At 38.9% G+C, this 19,705-nt stretch overlaps 2 protein-coding genes and 1 long non-coding RNA gene across 4 annotated transcripts in view; 1 reads left to right on the top strand and 2 right to left on the bottom strand.

The window, feature by feature from the left end:
• Positions 1 to 6,742, bottom strand: part of fgf13b (fibroblast growth factor 13b) — a 39,104-nt gene extending 32,362 nt beyond the window's left edge. The window contains exon 1 of one of the 2 annotated variants that reach the window (XM_031280854.2): positions 6,470 to 6,742. In XM_031280854.2, coding sequence (XP_031136714.1) covers positions 6,470 to 6,518 — 49 coding nt within the window. In that variant the 5' untranslated portion in view covers positions 6,519 to 6,742. Of the gene's footprint in view, positions 1 to 513; positions 722 to 6,469 lie in introns of those variants that run through there. The other variant, XM_031280855.2, reaches the window with a different exon arrangement.
• A 3,667-nt stretch (positions 6,743 to 10,409) lies between these two features.
• Positions 10,410 to 17,987, top strand: f9b (coagulation factor IXb). Its single transcript, XM_031280744.2, has 8 exons — positions 10,410 to 10,612; positions 11,379 to 11,551; positions 11,709 to 11,733; positions 11,829 to 11,942; positions 12,091 to 12,222; positions 14,288 to 14,727; positions 15,724 to 15,868; positions 17,320 to 17,987. Exons 1-8 carry the CDS (start codon positions 10,522 to 10,524, stop codon positions 17,877 to 17,879), a joined length of 1,680 nt encoding a protein of 559 aa, XP_031136604.1. The 5' UTR covers positions 10,410 to 10,521; the 3' UTR covers positions 17,880 to 17,987.
• Positions 12,977 to 13,474, bottom strand: LOC116037009. Its single transcript, XR_004101774.2, has 2 exons — positions 13,323 to 13,474; positions 12,977 to 13,135 (listed from the first exon to the last, which is right to left on the bottom strand). It is a non-coding gene; the product is annotated as an uncharacterized LOC116037009 (long non-coding RNA).
• Positions 17,988 to 19,705: the final 1,718 nt, after the last annotated feature.

The raw sequence follows: 19,705 nt of genomic DNA on the forward strand, positions 1-19,705 counted from the left end.
ACTCAGAGCCTACATTAAAATACCATGCATTATGAATGTATGTAAATTCGTGCATGTATGTAATAAAACGGTTTTGTTTGGAGTCGAGCAGTCGCTCTCATCAGAAGGGCGCGCCCGGCGCGTCTTTCAGCACCACGGACAGCGCTTCAAGTTTTGAGTCACAAACACACCTTTCTCTTAGGTTATACCAAAACTGATCGAATTATTTCAAACAACTTTATGAAATCGAAAATTAAATATTTTGAAAACAGGTTAAGTTCGAAAATAAAATGTATCCGTAACATCAACATGAGCACCAAGACAGTGTTTTAGAAAAGTCCTTTTAGAGACTTCTGTCGACCTTATCGTTTATCCTTTCTCCCCTACAACAGCCTATTCCCAAAGTATATTATACACAAAGTGCCGATTTCTGCTAATATTCGTACAGGTCCTTTTTGAGAATTTTGTAGCAGGATTATGCTGCTATACGCCGGGTCAAATCTCGTTATTTCAGACCGTCGCCCCCGGTCCTACCTGAGGTCGATCGCCGGATAGGGAAACTCATCCTGCGCCCGTGGAGTTTCGGAGCCTTGTGCTCATGGCTTTTCGCACTTCCTGTTGTGCGCTGCTCGACGAAAAGAGGAGGAATTACTGAAGTTCAAACCAGCGAATTCTCCACGGTATTGGATCCATTAAGGCCGCGCACATGGCGTTGACGGGAGATCATTACAGAACATTAGAGGCCATTAAGCCGTTGGAACCGGTCATTAATGATTCATTTCAAGGCCCCGCTGATCTGGCACAATAAGAGAGGGAGGGAGCCAGGAGGCCGTTCCCAAATCCAAGGATCTATCGAGGAGTGTAAGGGAGGGAGCTGTGTGTGTGTGTGTGTGTGTGTGTGTGTGTGTGTGTGTGTGTGTGTGTGTGTGTGTGTGTGTGTGTGTGTGTGTGTGTGTGTGTGTGTGTGTGTGTGTGTGTGTTTTATTGATCCAGTAACTCCTAACTTTAACCAGACTCCATTAAGCCATACATTGTATCCAAAAACCTACACATTACGACCATGTATTTCCCTTTGCCACCCTGCCATGACACAGAGCTGGATTGAAATCAGCTAAACATATAAGTATTCCCAGCAACAAAATAACAAACCATGTAGGCCCTACCCTCAAACTACTTCTAACCTAAACTGTTTCTTTCCCACAAAACAGTTTTAATTCTACTGTAGTATCCATTCCATACCAAATATATCGAGCGGAATTTTGGAAAATGGTGCACTGTTATAACCATATCACCTTGGAAAAAAGTAAGAACCAGCGAAATGTCCTTGATTCCAAGGATTGTTTTTAAATAGAGACAAACTAACACAGCATGCACACAACTACAAAGAAACACACACACCTAATGGCTTTGCACTATCTCTCAGTGGGTCTGTTGGCTATCCTCAATGCACATGCACATTAGCATATTACTGTAGGCTATATAGTAACCACACTCAGAGCAATGCTGCCAGTCCAGAATTACACACAGTCTACATGGCTACACATACAGTCCCTCTACATTATCAGACCATTACATTGTTGTGCTGTTACAGTGCTTCCAGGGAAGCAGCCTGTTAAAACACAACAGCATCCATATTACTGAGATGATACACAAACTATTACAGATTGCAGAGTGTCTGTTGCTGCATATACTGCAGGAGCCTGTAAAAGCCATTGAAGATAGTGAGGCAGGATGTTGCTGGAGAACATGCACACTCAGCAACTTGAAAAGTAAAGCTAATAGAAAAAGAAACATCGAAGTTAACCAAGAAAAAAACATTTGAAATAAATGTGCTTCTCATTCAGTTTGTCAAAATCTCTGTGAGATTACAGAAATCTATGTTCTCTGCATTATTGTATATTCATGCCATGGCTTCCTGTGATGAGGAAATAACTTAGATTAGATCTAGCAGATGGATGGATCACCTTGTGCCTGTGGTCAGATTTATTGTCATTCTTTATTTCCTTTATTTGTTTCACCTGAACTGGAATAACATTCTAGCATTAAACCAACGCATCACGCCTCCCAAAATATCTTTGTAGCCTTGGCCTGAAATAACAAGCCACAAAGATGCCAGCAGGTAGGCCTACGTTTTTGGCAAATATTCCTAAGCCAATGACCTGGGCTGGTTTCCAGTATCAAATCACTCTTGTCCATTCAAAACAACTCTATTAAGCTCCTTTCAGAGAGAGAGCATCAGCCATCATTCACTACCAGTGATTCATATTATCAGCCACTAGATGGTGCCATTGTATTGTGTGTGTGTGTGTGTGTGTGTGTGTGTGTGTGTGTGTGTGTGTGTGTTTTATTGGATAATGTCGAGCCCCACAATAAAATCTGTATCTGAGCCAACATGTTTACAGTATGTAGGTCCTGATCGCTGTCACACCACTACTGTGACTGCCAACTACAGAGACCAAGTTTTGTTGCATTAAGAACTACCATCACATCCTAGTCAGCATCACATTTCTATTTTCATCCATACTTATAAACTGCCAGGAGTCCCAGTTGATGACAGACCTCATCTACCGTAGCATATGGCAGAATATTTTTCTATTAAAAGTTTGATTGATCGACAAAAATTGGACTAGTTTGTCCCCAGGAGCAACACATTCTCATCAACGGGTTCGTATGAAAACCTATGCACAACAATTCGTATGATATCTTGTGAAATTACAGCAAGGTATAACACAAATGTTCCACTTTCTTCATGACATAATACACTGAAAAGGTAAATAACGTTAACTGTGAGCAGGAAGTTATGTTTTTATTGATGCAGATATTCCAGAAAGTTGTTGGTAACATCACTACATCAGTAAAAAAAAATTCTGATGTGGTTTAGTGATCTATTGGATGGGTCTTAATTGCTGTGCAATGTTGACCTCTGCTGCCTGCCTTATTGCTGGGTCACAATAAGGGTTAATTAACAATAGTGGCTCTATGGTGAATCCTCTCCTGCTCCCTATTTATCCAGTCCACACACACACACACACACACACACACACACACACACACACACACACACACACACACACACACACACGTACACACATAGTTTTAATTCACATTTATAAGACTAATCTCTTTAAGAACAAGATGTTAATGAGTTCTTGTTCTATCCAAACTTAATCCTTAATGCCACTATTATAAAGAACAGAACAAGGTGGCATATAATGCTGCCTGTCTGTCCACCCGTGGGGGAGTGAGTCATCGCTCAAGATATTTTAGTCAAAAGGTACATCAGACTTGACGTATTTCTGTGATTGTAAGAGCAAACATTGCTGGTGTCTTTTGACTCTGTGTTATAGTATGTTGAGCTGCTTTAAACGATTCAGTGTAATGAATGTGGTCTCAGTAACGGTTGCAGTAACTTGCTCAGTCAGTAACAGTTTTTTTTTTTTTTTTAACTCAGACTTTGTCTTTTAATTTTTTTTTTTCTTATATGAAACACTGTTAGTATAATTATATACATGTGGCTTATTGTTACTTTCATCATTAAAATCTAATTCAAAGTCATAATATATTCCAGCCATTTGGGAGTGATGCTCCTTTAGCTCAGGCTTACTACACACTGAGCAAGAGCAAAATATGGAGACATGTACAAAGTAATGAAATGTACTAGCGCTTCAACAAATATACTTAAAATGTTCTGTTTTATTGGGACTACTATGGTATGTGTTGAAGTTGTACTGGGCAACATTATACTGAAAGGTTTATATTTGGTGTCACAAAGGCAGAATTTATTGCAGGACTGTTGCATTGGAATCCATTTGAATTTACAGGGGTTATTGTTCTAGTCTCTCAGTGGATATATCATCTTATAAATGACCCCTTCTTGTTTATTGGCTTGCTTTTATTGCTTTTTTATTTATTGATGTGTTTGCTTTGTAACCGTTAAAGGTGCTTTATGAGTAAAGGTTACCATAAATAAGGTTTATTACTATTCTGCCAACAGCAGTCAGTTTTAATTAAACATTCTGTTGCTATAGCAACCCCTACTGGCACAGTTCCATAGCCCCTGAAGTTGCTGTCCACACCAAGAACAGCCCTTAATCCCACCTTTTGTCAGATCTGTGAATGAGAAAATAGTGACTTGTTGAAGCATTATTATTAGGTACTCATTTTATCATTTCTGTTTTGTGATTGTTGGTTCTTAAAGCAGCCATATTATGCTCATTTTCAGGTTCAGAATTGTATTTTAAGGTTGTACCAGAATAGGTTTACATGGTTTAATTTTCAAAAAACACCATATTTTTGTTGTACTGCACCGCTCTCTCTCACTGCTGCAGATCCTCTTTTCACCTGGTCTCTGTTTTAGCTACAGAGTGAGACCTCTTTTCTTCTTCTTCTTCTGTACTATCTTTGATTGCACTTGCACATGCGCAGTAGCACAGATGTGGATCATGTCAGCTAGCTAGCTCCATAGACAGTAAAAGAAAGGCTGTTTCTACAACTTCGGTCAGTTACAAGGCAGGATTAGCTGGGAGACTTCTAAATGAGGGCGCACATGGAAGTAGTTCTTTTGTAGATTATGGTGAATTTGTGTGTGTTGTAGCAGTGCTTTGCTATTGAGAACGAGGTAGCATGCTAGCGTTAGCATGCTAGTGTTAGCATTAGCGTTAGCATGCTAATGCTACGAGCTAATGGTTGCGGTTAGCCAGCTCGTTTCGGCTTGTGACGTCACAAGCCGTGCCGATTTTGAACAGCTCACCCAGAGACTGAAGGCAGGACACATTCAGAAACTGTATCTCACTCTAAACAGCATGGATGGATTTTTTTCAAAGTTTGTATGTGTGTGGAAGCACCAGAGACACAACATAACACCCCAAATCCCGGAAAAAGTGATTTTTTCATAATATGGGCACTTTAATTTGTTTTTTCGTGAAAATTACAACAGGTCCTCATCCATAAGCGAAATAATAAGTTGATTGCCAATGACTCCCAAAACAACATAAATGATTGTTCTATTTAACGCCTTAAACACGTGACCGTAACACGTGACCATGGTGGAAGTTTTAATCACGTAATTAACATTGTGAAAAAGAACTAGTTAAGTTTCGGCAAGAAAAATACTTTACTACGTTTAAGGTTAGGGTTAGGGACCCATAAATATGGGTCGTTATAAACTGCTTGCACAATCGACCTATATGGTCATTTTTGCCATAGTTATTAAACTGTTTTATATCTATGGTTTTTGCCTCCAAAATGATTGGCCTCCCAACCCCCAACCTTTTACACCTCAACAGCTAAGTCATTACATGCAGAGCACCCACCATAGCACATGACCCCAGGCACCCCCTCAACCCGTTCTTCACACTTCTACCATCTGGCCATAGATACAGATCCCTTAGGACATCCATACATCCATACATCCATACATTCATCTATACATACATCCATCAAACGTGTTGTTTACTGTCTGCCTGTGAAGAGTATATTTTTGCCCAGAGCAAAACCAACGTTTTAATCCAGTATTTCCACAAAACTATAACATGGCTCCACTGTTCTCTTCTTTGCTGTATATGTCCACAAATTATGTCATGGATCTTGTCAATATGATATAATTTTTTGTTTAAATGTCCTTAAAGGCACACCTTTTAGCAAACCGTTTTTAATGCCAGTATTTCGCTTTTTATTTTTACTCTTGTGGACTCTGGCTAGTTTACAAGATTAATTCTTGTATTAGGCTACTTTCTATGGGGACATTGACAAACCTCAGTTACAATTTTAGATTTTTTAGGGAAAACATGTAAACATAAAATATTGTTTATAGAATAAGAAAGAAAATTAACCAAATTCTTGAATAGGTTACTGTTTGATGCGTTCTGTAGAAGAAAGTAGCCTTACAAAAATCCCTGCACGCTGCATCTCTCTGTTTTTTAGTTTTTTTTTAATGAATACGGGTCTCATGCATAGATTATGCGGGCAACTCCCTTTTTTGTTTCCATGGAAATGATAGTTTCCCAGTTTCCTTTGCGGTGTATCGCGCGTTGATTTTTATTGCTGTCCAGGGGGGAAATGAATGAACGCTGAAATCACATCTGAGACCCAGAAACCCTTCTGTGGGGGAAATAGCCTATATTTCAGTGCTTTTATAATATAGATTTTGGATGTTTCATCTTGAGCACAATGTAATAAACATCATGTCTCCTCTGTTTTTGTAATAGCCTAAAGCGGTAAACTGCAAGACCCGTAGGCGACATAGAAAGCATGATTACAATGTGCTTACATCAACATCTTTTATACGTCCAACGCTATTTTAAAGTAGGCTAGTTCATTTGATCTTTTCAGTTTTCTGGATTGTGGGGACAATGGGAATAAGTGACCAGCATGCTGATCTCAGCATCATCACAACACCAGATATTTTCACTTTTATGCTCACAATAAAGAAAGAAAAAACGCGTGTAGTTACACCCCTCTTTGTATCTGACTGGTGTTTATCATCACTCACGTTTGGCGGCATGGTCTTTATCCTCTTTGCTTTTCGTTTTTCCGCTCATGGAGCCCCGCCGCTGCTGCTGGTTGTTGAATCAAACTTCAGATGACAGATGCAGGGTCGCAGTTTTACTGTTTCATCCTGGTCAGATTTCTTTACTCCACACACTCGCCGGTAGCAGCCCAACTCTCGCAGTCCCTCTCTGCCTCTCTCTCCACAGCCCGAGTCCGACTCAGTCTGACGACCCATTGCCGTTGCGCTTTCAAACGCTAACATACACCAGCAGCAGCGCTCCCAAACGTGCGCGCGCAAAATTACACTCGCACGCGCACATTGAGAGACAAAGAAAGATGTGACAAATATGTACATACGCAAGGCAATGCAATTCAAACATATTATAGGGATTATTTGAATAATTAAAGGTACCAGTTAGGCCTACTAAAACGGATCCCTTTATAAAAGGCTTATAAACTGTAACTGTTGGCTTTATTAATGGTAGATACATAATGCTTAATTATAGGCATAGATCAGTTATACGCCCATAATAACAACTTTTGCGTTACCAATGTGGAAAATCCTCAACAATAAAAAAGGACTTATCAACACGTAGGCCTACAACTGCAGACTTGATGGCTTGTCATTGTAACATTTGTTTTCTTAACATTTATGACAGCAATGTTTTCTGATTGCATGTTAGAAAGTGTGAAATGTATGGCCATTATTTATTAAAGACCATTTATGATGGCTTATTGGAAAATGAGGCACTAATAATAATTTACTAATGCCAATAAGCCATATAACTAATTAATGACTAAGTCTTACTAAGACTTGACCAGGTATTAGAAAGTGATACCTCCATGTCTGCAATTATAAAGGTTAGTAGGGCATTGTTCTTATTAATGGCTCATAAGGGATTAGCATTAGTAAAAAAACAAAAACGTTTATAAAGCTGTTACAGTTTTTACAAACCCTTTGCAAGGGGCTTTGTTAGAATGTGGTACTGGATTGAATAAAAATAAATCATAATCTTTATAAACTCATACAATTACAGACAGTCAGAAAGTCCTAGATACTGATGTAAAATTAGACTGATTCTCCTGGGGGGTACAATAGGATGCACATCTTGGCTCTCACAGACTTAAAGACGGTCACCATATTCACAATGTTGTCTTCACTCTGATAAATGCAGATCCACCTGCAAACTCAGCAGTCTTAACACTATGCAAATCAGTTAGTTCATTGATCGTTTAATCAATTTGTGCTTTTTTATCGAGGCAGAAGTGGGATACACTTACATTTTATCTTGCCTGAAAACTGCTTCTTCCCTAGTGTGTTTTAGAGTATCTGAAGTCTTTTCAACATTTAAATAAGATAGAGCCTCATGCTTATATAATGTATTTTGAGGTACATACAGGTAAAAATATATATAAAATAATATGAAAAAGTTGTAATATAAATAAAAAATACAATCAAATACGAAAACATCAAATAAAAATATAAATGACTTTCATACCATGCATACCATAACCCCCTAAATACTATAGATAAAATACAAAAACAAAAACATAACATAATATTAAATAGCATTTTTTTTTTTACCTTGAAAAGAAGTGAAATCTAACTCCTGATTGAGGCCTGCTGGTTTAATATATAGTGATTATATCATGCACTGCACATCTTTAATAGAATGATTTGCACCAATGTTCAAAGTATCTTGCAATAGATTAATTTCTGCTGTTTTTAAATCCTACTGACAGCATACATTGTCTTGTCTGACAAGTGTTTCTGACTCTTGTACTATAACAGGTCTATGACGTCAAGTTGCCGTGGCTTTTTGACTCCAGCTACTAAATGAACCATCAGACCAAAGCACAGCTGGCCCTCTGCCAGGGCCTCCTCTGGAGGATTACTGTTCTGGGACCAGCTGCTCTATTGGAACAAAAAGTGCCACATACTGCTCCTGTTCCCATCAGCAGAACCCACTCTTAATACAAGGCTCCCAGAAAAGTAGAAACCATGCAAACAAACAGAGCCCTCATTTGCAACATACTTGTAAAATGAACATAATTACTTTTAAATACAGTTTGAATATGTTTCCATTAATGTATAGTTGTAAAGTACATTTGGGCTTTTTTAACCTCCTTGGTGTAACAGATGTGTAGGGTTAATTAAATCACACCAAGTCAGCTTATAACAGATGAAGTGTCAAGCATAGAAGAGGTGTTTAATTATCTGCCTCTGAAATATGTTCCTGTCATTGGTGAAATATCCCTCATTACATTTTCCTATTGCTTCTCAACACAGTGAAAACCTAGAGCCTGTAGCTGGAGCTAATTTAGAAAAACCTGACAAATCCTCAGTTACATGAGTCATATTTGCTGTGTAACTTGCCAACCACATATTGCTCTCACTGTAAGCTGATCTGAGGTCAGCAGTACAACCCTCAGTATTGACAAGGAGGGAAACATTGACCTCATGAGTCATATACTGGCTGGTAAACAGCTGTGTGGTCATACTGGGAAGGAGAGAGGACATTTCTTCATTGATTGATGAGAGGGTGACATGAAAAAAACAGGTTATTGACTTGATCTTAGGTCTGTGTCCGTAGCCTTCCTCGCTGCACCATCTCTGCATTTACATCAATTATATGGACGACAAAAGGGACTACTGATGCTTCATGATGCTTCAAGAGTTGAGCAAAATATAAAAGGATTCTCAGGAGAACTTCTCAAAAAGTCTCAGAAAAGCATACAATATATCTCAACAGCTATGTACAGTAAACACAACAAAACCAAGACACCACACAATATTTACTAACAAATTAATTGTCAAAACTTGCCATACTTAATTGATAGCCATGATTTCACTTGCTATGTGCAGAAAATGAATCCTGTTTTTTTTACTATGAATTTTGTTTTTCCTCAGTCTGGTCATAATAAAGACAATCAGATTATGTAAATGCTGATCTGAGCAGTCATGTAATAATACACAGTCTGGATGGGATTCTGCACACTGGGGAACAAGCTTTTTAAGCCAGCATGCTTTTCCTGGTTTTAACCCACTTTGCCCTGTGTCTCTCTGTGCGTTTACATGTGAGATGCTCGACATCAGTGGCCCCCTCCTCCACTGCTGAGCCAGTGTTAACGGCACTGACAGATCTTGTCTCGAGATACTAATCAGCAGGAAGTGATTTACGCATAATGGTTACCAAATAGGCGGTGAATGTGCTAATTGTTAGTAATTCTTTGCAATGTAAAATCTATATTTTCCAAGGGGGATGAATTGCAAAAGTTGCCCTAAAAAAGAGATGCAACCCTCCAATTTAAATCAGCCTCAGCCAATAAGTCACCACAAGGGCTGTTGCGAAGGAGCTGCTGGCCCAAGGCCAGCTGACCAGGCTGTTAGTCACAGTGATTTGTCCGCAGCCACACCCGGTGTAACTCACAGTCTAATACAAAAGCATTTAATACTCAAGATCAAGCATGGAGTTTAGGTGTTCTTTACTTTGGTGTGTTTGCATTACCAGCTATGGAGTTTGAATTATATTTTCAGTGTCTTCTGCTTTATCTAAATGACTTGAAGATGATTTGCCTACCTGGATTTACAGTTACATTTGTTCACTCAAATGGTGATACAGTTTAAATTCTGGACACATTAGTCTTTGTCAGCCATTTCTTAGTTGTAATGGTTTTGTGTTAGAGACTAGGGAATGTATGAGATGAATGCTGGTGCTCACAAATATAGGAACACTTATGCGTTAACCCCATTTGAAATCGTCACGTAAGCCATGCTGCAAAGCTGCTTATCAGACAAGGCGCATCATTATAAACAACATGGATCAACAGCTGGTAATGTCAACACACACACACACACACACACACACACACACACACACACACACACACACACACACACACACACACAGACACACACACACTCTCTGTGACCTCCCAGGTGAGCAAACAGTGTGTTGCTGTACTTTGGAGTGGTGGATCTGTCTCTCTGGCACTATAAGTTCAGGCTTTGGCTCTACAGGCAAAAGCAGACGAACAACTGACAACGACAAGATGGCCAGAGTTTCTTTACTGACTTTTTTTATTGTTGGTTTAATGCTGGTGGTGTACGGACTTGCTGCTGAAATCACAGAGGAAAACACAGGTAAATGATAGAACAGCAGGTAGGGATTAGGTAGGCAGAACCAATTTTTAGAGACGTAAAAATATAGGAAGAGGCTGGAAGTCCGTGGGTAATTTTTAAAAAGCCTGATCTCTGACCCCAAGTATGTGATGCCACTCAAAAATCTCATTCCCTGTAGTTTTGAAATGTTGTAAGAAGTGTCATTTTCTCTTTTGTAGAGGACAGCAGATGTGATACAATGTGCCAAAAATGTTGTTTCTTCAAAATATGGCTGTGTTACTTCCTGCAGAGCTTTGGAGCTTAATCGATGGGGATAGAATGACGTAGGAAGGAGTGCAAATAGCTGTGTTTTGGAAAAACTGGTTTAAGAAGTTTAAGGGCACTATTTATGCTTTTTTTGCAACTGTAAATCTGGCCAATTTTTCACCATAGGAATCCATTATAACAACTGTGAATTTAAAAGCTGCTGTTCCCAACTATGAAGGAAACTACCAACTTTTACACCCATATTTTAAGTCTATAAGGAAGGGAGTGTTTGATACTCAACAAAAGATTATTATTAACTTACTACCAAAAAACAGATTGGAGTCTGGTTTAGTTTTCCTTTTTAAACTCATGAGAGAGCTTGACACCAGTGAAGATGGTTGTGATTGTTTAACAAATAGATGAAAGGGACTGGTGCTGGTGTTCTACTCGAGGGTGGATCCAATAGTTTTTAGGGGTACTGCTGGAGAATGATGCCAGAGCTGGTTTAATAATTTCCACATTGTCTTCTATTGCCTTTTAGGAGCTGTGTTTGTGCCTCAGCAGGCGGCAGACACGGTGCTGCGTCGCCTGCGTAGGTACAACAGTGGCCATGGTGAAGAAATCTTTATGAAAGCCAACTTGGAGCGGGAGTGTAGAGAGGAAACTTGCGTGATGGAGGAGGCCAGGGAGGTGTTTGAGGATGATGAAAAAACTGTAGGTTTCACACACACACACACACACACACACACACACACACACACACATATATATATATATATATATATATATATATATATATATATTCTCCCACTGTAATAAAGTAATGGCGGAACTCTGAGCTTTGTAATTAATCTCTATGTTTCTATTTCAGATGACATTCTGGGCCAGCTACAGCGGTAAGACAAGTAAAACACAAGTCAGTTACTCTGAATTTAAAGCACACCGTCCCCTCTGAACATGATGGTGTATGTTTTATGTTTTTTGTGTGTAGATGGTGACCAGTGTAAACCACCCCCCTGCCAAAATGGAGGTCAATGTGAAGACGGAATCGGCTCATACGTCTGCTACTGCAAACCAAACTTCGACGGCAAGAACTGTGAGATCGGTGAGTGTGACAGCCTGTATATGAAAAACTCAAACAAGGATCTTTACTTTCTTTTTTTGCTAACATGTATATCATCAGTGTGGTTGCTAAGATGGTCAAAGAACACATAAAAGACATTCATTCTGCTTCTGCTGCCGCCTGTTTCCAGAGGTGTCCAAGCAGTGTTTGGTCAACAACGGTGGATGTTCCCATTTCTGTGTGATGAAGGAGAAGATACCTGTGTGTCAGTGTGCAGTTGGTTACGAACTCGGGCCAGACAAGAAGAGCTGTGAACCAACAGGTAAAATAAAATGATAACCCATACACGACATTCCGCAAATTGGTTGTTCAGGTGTTTTGAGCATATATTTACAAGTTAATTTTTATTTTTTTGTAACTCTCAACACAGCTCTAATTGTTATGCTCTATTTTACACTCTAAATGCTACACTACACACAATACAACTGACTGAATAAAGAGTGCATACATGTTCAGTGATAGAATAAGTGATACAATACCAAAGTGTAGACAAAAATCCTGCATTTAAAATTATACTTAAGTAAAAGTACAACAGTATTGGCATCAATATATGGTGTAGTATATATTATATCATTGTATTGTACTTGATAAGTGATGCATTAATGTGTTGTGTCACTTTCATGATGCCGCTGGTAAAGGTGGAGCTTAATTTAACTATACCGCAGGGTAATTTAATCTATAACAATACATCACCATTTATCAGTTGATTATATTTTGTTTTAATATTCTGAATCTGTAAAGTAACTAGTGAAATAAGCTTTATAATTTTCCCCATTGGGGATCAATAAAGAGTATAAATTAAATTAAAATCTATGTTATGGACTAAAAAGCACAACATTTGCCTCTCAAATGTAATGAGTTGAAGTTGAAGTATAAAGTAGCAGAAAAAATAGTACTTGTGTAAATGTAGGCTACTTAGTTACTTTCCATCACTGCATAGCTAATTAAAGTATAATGCCTACACAAAATGTCACCTTCCTAAAATAATTGCCTATGTCATTTTTTGACAAAAAGTATTTTTTTTGCCTAAATCATCTCCTCATGGTGCTGGTCACCTCTGGTAAAATTGCCTACATCCTCAGTTGAACAGGTCTTGTGATTCCACACCTTTAGTATAATTGCCTATGTCAAGCGTGTGACTTAGGCCGTTTAGTTTTTTGTGTTTTCTGAAAAAACTGAAAAAATTACTTTTGACAAAAATGATTTTTTTTTCCTAAATCATCTCCTCATGGTGCTAGCCACCTCTGGTAAAATTGCCTACATCCTCAGTTGAACAGGTCTTGTGATTCCACACCTTTAGTATAATGGCCTAAGTCAAGTGTGTGACTTAGGCCATTTAGTTTTTTGTGTTTTCTGAAAAACCTGAAAAAATGACTTAGGCCATTATTTTAGGAAGGTGATGAAAAGTAACCATAGTCTATGTCACATCTGTAAACAAATGGAAAAAAAATCATGGAACTCCATTGTATACATTTTGATACTAAATTACAACTCATGAAATCCTGGTTTCAGCTGCTGTACTTAAACTTCCTCACTTACGGACGGTCACAAACCAGACCTTAAAAGTGATATACAAGCTGCCTTTTAAACAGCAATAACACAGAAAGCTGGAATCATGCTACACTTCTTATCACTTTGGTCTCCATTTAGGGATCCCAGACTGGTTCATAAACTGTGCATTGCAGTTTAAAGCTGTCAAAAACAGTACATAATTTATGGAGGTTGTTGACAGTGTGAATACTCTGGGTAGATAACCACACAGAAAACTATAAAACAAATCCGTCTTCAACACAAACAGATGCAACCAACCTCTGATTACATTTACCGTAACCACAGAAAACACACATCTACAGTAAACATACCCATCTCTAACCTCCTGCTTAATCATGTCAAATTCTTACCTAAAACCTATTTCCCATGCACCAAAATCAATAAGTCAGCTAGTCACACTGACACACAGCTAACAAAGGGGCAAACATTAAAATTGAATTCTTGAGACATGTATTTCCACTATGTTTTTTGTGTATTTTCCCACATGCATGTTGTTAAATGACAAATGGTCCTCTTGGTACTGTATTTACTCAGGCTCCAGAGTATTCAAAATAACAACTGTGTGGAAAGACTGAACCCCCATAATTGAAATAGCCATTGGTTGAATCTGCCTATGGTGCAAAGCCAGGGCTGTAACCTCAACCTTTGACAAAATAACCAAAGGGCTGCAAGAGAACCATCCCAGCTGTGGAAAAATTTGACACTAATATGTAATGATGTCTAAGAGACAAATCTAGAATATCTCCCTCTTTATTTTGCCTTCATTTCCCCCTCAGAACAATTCAGCTGTGGTCGTGTGACCTTGTCCTCCACCTCCGTCACCAGGTCCATCATAACCCCACGGTCCTCAAGCACAACACACAGCTCTGAAACAAAAAACAATTCCAGTGACACCCTGGAAGATGACTTTGACTATTTAACAGAGCTTTATGACTACTACGACCTGCCTTCAAATGAATCAGACCTGGCCAATGCCTCTGTGGCCTCTGTAGTCAAAAAACGATCAGTGAGGTCGGATTCAAGCTCTTCTGTAAATCCAGCAGAGATTGCCATGAACAGTGGGGAGGCAAGCAATGTCACTGAAACACCCACAGAGAAAAAGCAGCTGCCTTCCTGGGCTTTCTTCCCCACACTGCCTACCATCATAGAACAAGACAACACTGACCAGAGGATTGTGGGAGGCAATGAGGCCATTCCTGGAGAGATACCTTGGCAGGTACTGTACTGTACTGTTTGGGGTGCAGAATATAGACATGGGGATGAGTTGAAGGCAAATGGATGATGTTCACAGATAGAATGCAGTTATGTGGTTTTTGCTTTCTTCCATCCAGGGAGGTAAAAAAAAAACCTTAAGCTTCATTTGGAAAATGTGATTTCCTGCATATGGTCACTACAGCAGTGCAGATGATTGTCCACAATCTCTTTCTACTCCAACTCTTCCAGGTCACTGGGGAAGAAAATATAGTATGGGAGGTGATGTGAGTAGAGGAGGAAAAGACTGGAGTCAGAATAAAGGATTTAAAAAAAGATGCTGTTGAGTTGAATTATGGGACATCAAGGATGCCGGGGTTTGGAGCTTGAACTGACTGTTCCGACTCCATCTCTCGAATGTCCCTCAAATTTATGAAGGTTCAATTCGAAACTGCTGGATTTTCCATTTACAGTAAGAAGCACAGAGGTCACCCTGTAGCCTGGGAAAACCCTGACAAACTTCTGGCATATTTGAAATTTGTTCTGCAAGTCAGTCTGGCCAAGAGCCCATTCAAGCCCATTTCCAATTTTTCCAAATCGAGGCACCAATTACAACCGTTGAGGCAGGCTTTACACGATAACGCTAGCGCAGCTGTCGCTGCTACATCACCCGGATCGTTGATCTGATTAGTTGAAGGACTATCCAATTGCGCCCAGAGGCTTTTGAGCGGTGTCCATTGGTGACACCCCTTTGGAAATGAGCTGTGAATGAACCTTGCCCAGACCCACTCTCAGTTACAACTGAGAAGGGTCTGGTGTCAACCAGGCTAATCATCCTGGAAAAAAATACAAAAGGCAAATGATAAAGAGACAAAATAATAGAGTAGTGTTGAGGAAACAGGGTGGATGGAGAAGATAAAATGGGAAGATTCAGAAGTTTAGAAGGGGACAAGGAGGCAGCATGTGCTATGACGCTCTTTCGCCATTTGTATGCTTACTGTGTTTGTATGTGTGTTTGCAGGTTGCCCTGATGTATCACTCAGCCACCCTTCAAAAAGGGGTGTCTTTCTGTGGAGGATCTCTGCTCAGTGATTTATGGATCCTCACTGCTGCCCATTGTCTGACGCACCCTGATTATGCTACACGGGATGTCTTCGTCAGAGTGGGTAGGAAAAACAAGTGTTATCTATATATTAATATTCCAAATCTCTGATCCACATCCCTAAAGTACAGTACGGACACACTGGACTTTATCATTACATTTAATGTCATGTTAGTTTCAAAAGACCGTGTCAGTTATGAAAATGCTACTAAAGTAAAAGTATATAGGTATCATCAGGAATATGTACTTAAAGTATTAAAAGAAAAATGCAGGAAAATCCTCACATTTTAGAAAACTGGGAACAATCAAAACAGTTCTCTCATTAAGTGTTTAAGCGGCTATCAACTGTACTTGTAGGACGTTGTTGGGTAGTTTAATTTGTAATAAAACATCATATTTTATAAACTACATGTGTTTTGTGTGCAAAAATCTTACTTTGTAAAGTAACTAGGAAATAAAGCTGTCAGATGAATGTAGTGGAGTAAAAAGTACAATATTTCTCTCTAAAATATAGTGGAGTAGAAGTAGAAAGTTGCAAGAAAAGAAAAGACTCAAGTAAAGTACAAGTACCTCATATTTGTACTTAAGTACAATACTTGAGTAGCCTACTTAGTTACATTCCACCACTTTATCCCAATAACTACAAATTACTGCTGACTATTTCCCAAAGCATAACCTTTCCATCCTCCAGGAAGCCAATGGTTACAGTTAGGGATATCCAGATCCGATCACGTGATCAGAAATTGGGCCCGATCACGTGGTTTCAGGCTCGATCGGAATCGGACGTTACCTCCCGATCAGGACTCGGATATATATGTATATATATTCTCATTATTTTTTAACACATCTATAGTTATGCGGTGGCACAGAGTTAGACCCTTTTGACTCCATACAGAAACAGTAACGCGTGCGGCATGACATCACTTTGTTGCAGAGACGCTATTGGTTAAATGCTAGCAAAGTAGAACACGGAAGCAGCTTGAAGCGGAAAGCGCGAGTATGTCTGCGGTCTGGAGGTATTATAAAGTTGATGACAACAACATTGCCATAGCAAACTGTGAGATATGTAACAGAAGTGCTCTGTTTGTTAACAGAGTTGTTGAATGTTAAAATAAGGTGAATTAAATAAAAAATAAGGAACATCCTGGATCTGTTTTTTCGCTCTTCTTTATTCTTTTTTTATATTTTATAGAAGTATCGGATCGGGACTCGGTATCGGTAGATACTCAAAATCAAAGGGCAAAAAAACCTGATAGGGACATCCCTAGTTACAGTTCATATATGAAAAAATTACTTGTAGATACTTGACACTTGAGATAGATAATCCAATGGTGAACATTTACTCTGCTTTTATCAATGATTTTATTATTGTGGGTTAATGCAGTAGCCTCTTTGTTGTTGGTGCATTCAGTGACACACTGACATCTGAGATTTAAGATCAGAAGATGACAGACCAATCATATTGCCTGGTGCAGAAAGTAATACAATTGCATATACATTCATCTATTCTTCTAGGTGAACATGATGTGAACAAGGTTGAGGGTCCAGAGCGAGACCATATGATAGCAGAGCAGCATATCCACCCCTTCTATGATGGTAAGAAGTCACCTTATAACAATGATATTGCTCTACTTAAACTTGCCAGTCCGGTGGAACTGTCCAACCAACGCCGTCCCATCTGCCTGGGACCAAAAGACTTTACAGAGAAACTATTGAGGGATTCCAGCAGCTCTCTGGTAAGCGGCTGGGGACAGCTTAAGTTTCAAGGCCCTGACTCCAGCAAGCTTCAGAAGTTGGAGGTCCCCTACGTGGAACGCCCCATTTGTAAAAAGAGCAGCCGGGACCACATCACACGCTATATGTTCTGTGCTGGCTACCAAACTGAAAAGAAGGATTCATGCCAGGGGGACAGCGGGGGGCCGCATTCCTCCAATTATAAAGGCACTTGGTTCCTGACAGGCATCGTCAGCTGGGGGGAGGAGTGTGCCATGGATGGGAAGTATGGCATCTACACCCGAGTCTCACGGTACTACACGTGGATCACTCAGACAACAGGTATCCCAGTTAACAACTGACAAGGGAAAACACAGCTTTCAGCCAACAAAACACACAGAGGAAGTGAAAGCGTTTTCTCCTACTGAAGCATGTTCATTTGAATTCTTTAATAAAAGGTAATTAAAATATCTGAGCATTTGATATTTTTCTGTTGAAATATTGCTAAATAATACCTTCTAGCTCTTCATCCAATGTTTGAATTGAAATTGGATGCACAAGGAAATATTAAATGCAATTTTGAGATGCTAAAGCAAATGTTAAATTTCATTTTATGTTCCTCAATCTTAAAGACCCTGCTCACCACACAGGTGTTTTCACTTTTTGCTGATTAGACCTCTGCTTGGATTAAAGTTGAGCGGGGCAAAATTTACTTAGATACAATTACAATATGCAAAATGTAATAATAACAGAAAACAACACGTTTAGAAGTCTACATTTGATGGTGTTGCAGTAAGCACAACCATGTGGAATGGCTCCTGTTTTGCTCCTTGGGTTATTTCCTCATGTTGCATGAACAATAATAAACTGTAAACAATCAAAACATCTTGATAGATCAATCTCACCCTCCCTGTTAAACTGGTGCATTGGTGAGTGTTGGGATTTTTACAGTTTAAAGTTTAAAAGGCCTTTTTTCACAGCAGACATTTTGACTTGTCACAGCCAGAAAAGCACAAGTGTAATTAATACAGTTAACCGTGGCTCAGTTCATTTAAGTGTATTTCAGTGTATCCCTGGTTAATTTGATTAATTACACTTTGGTATGTCATGTCAACATCTCTGCCATAAAAAAAGATTTAAAAGGTACAGTAGAATCAGTTTGCAACAGAAACTTAGTATGCCTTGCCCTCTTTATCACTGAAATAAATATTTAGGTAGTGAATTTTGGTGTGACCACGTCATAAGGATGATAAAGGTGTGAGCTGTCCCGGGCCATCCTAACAGTTGCAACAAAACTAGCAGCAGAGTTAGGGAAATGTCACTCAAGTGTAGTCTGTACACACCAACATAGGCCTAATCAGGCAAGATAAGTGAAAACACCTGTGTGGGTGCATTCACTTTATAAAGCTCTGTCAGTAAGTAGGTAAGTATACTATATTATTTATATAGGGAATAAATCACATCAGTCATGTTGAATCAAATCAAATAATATGCTTATATTTTGGAAAATAATCGTATATATTTGGCATTATAATTTACAATAAAAATTACAATAATTTAAAATGAGCAAAAGCAGCGAACACCAGTTAAAGGTACTGTGGAAAAGTCATATTATATCCTTACCATTGAGAACGTCTGATGTTAGCATGGGTGGATTTCAAATAAATTAAACATAATAAAATGTTACACATTAATGGGTCACATCTTATTTAGATTAGTCTGTCTAGTCTGTCACTCACTATCAAGTGACTATAAGGTAACTGTGGGTGAAAATGAATGAATCTTTATTCAGTGTTAAAGTTCATCTTAACTGTGTTACCAGCTGGATTAGAATAATATAGTCCCCAGAGATGCAGCAAAATACTGCAGGAATCTAATGTACCTTTTGTCACTTGATAGCTGAGTGTCAACATCTGACTGTCCATAAAAGTTTCACCATTTAGACGGCTATTGTCCAACATTGTGTTTAACATCTAAAATTTTGATTTTTACCATTCACATATTTACAGTTAACTGAAAAACTGTCAGCAGTTTAAGTAATTATACTGCATCAGTCTGCTCTTCAGGGAATAACCCTCAGCTGGTAAAGTGTCAGTGTTTTCATAACCACTTATCACACTTTGTTTGAAAGTTGCTCAAAACTGTGGAACAGTGTACAGAAAATCATTTTTAAAACCAGGCAGTTTAA

This window comes from Sander lucioperca, chromosome 13 (genome assembly GCF_008315115.2).
Source record: "Sander lucioperca isolate FBNREF2018 chromosome 13, SLUC_FBN_1.2, whole genome shotgun sequence".
Classification (NCBI taxonomy): domain Eukaryota; kingdom Metazoa; phylum Chordata; class Actinopteri; order Perciformes; family Percidae; genus Sander; species Sander lucioperca.

Coding starts and splice junctions, on each gene's coding strand:
- f9b (XM_031280744.2), top strand. CDS start 10,522: ATGGCCAGAGTTTCTTTACTGACTTTTTTTATTGTTGGTTTAATGCTG. Junction 10,613..11,378: donor AATCACAGAGGAAAACACAG/GTAAATGATAGA, acceptor ATTGCCTTTTAG/GAGCTGTGTTTGTGCCTCAG. Junction 11,943..12,090: donor CGGCAAGAACTGTGAGATCG/GTGAGTGTGACA, acceptor GCCTGTTTCCAG/AGGTGTCCAAGCAGTGTTTG.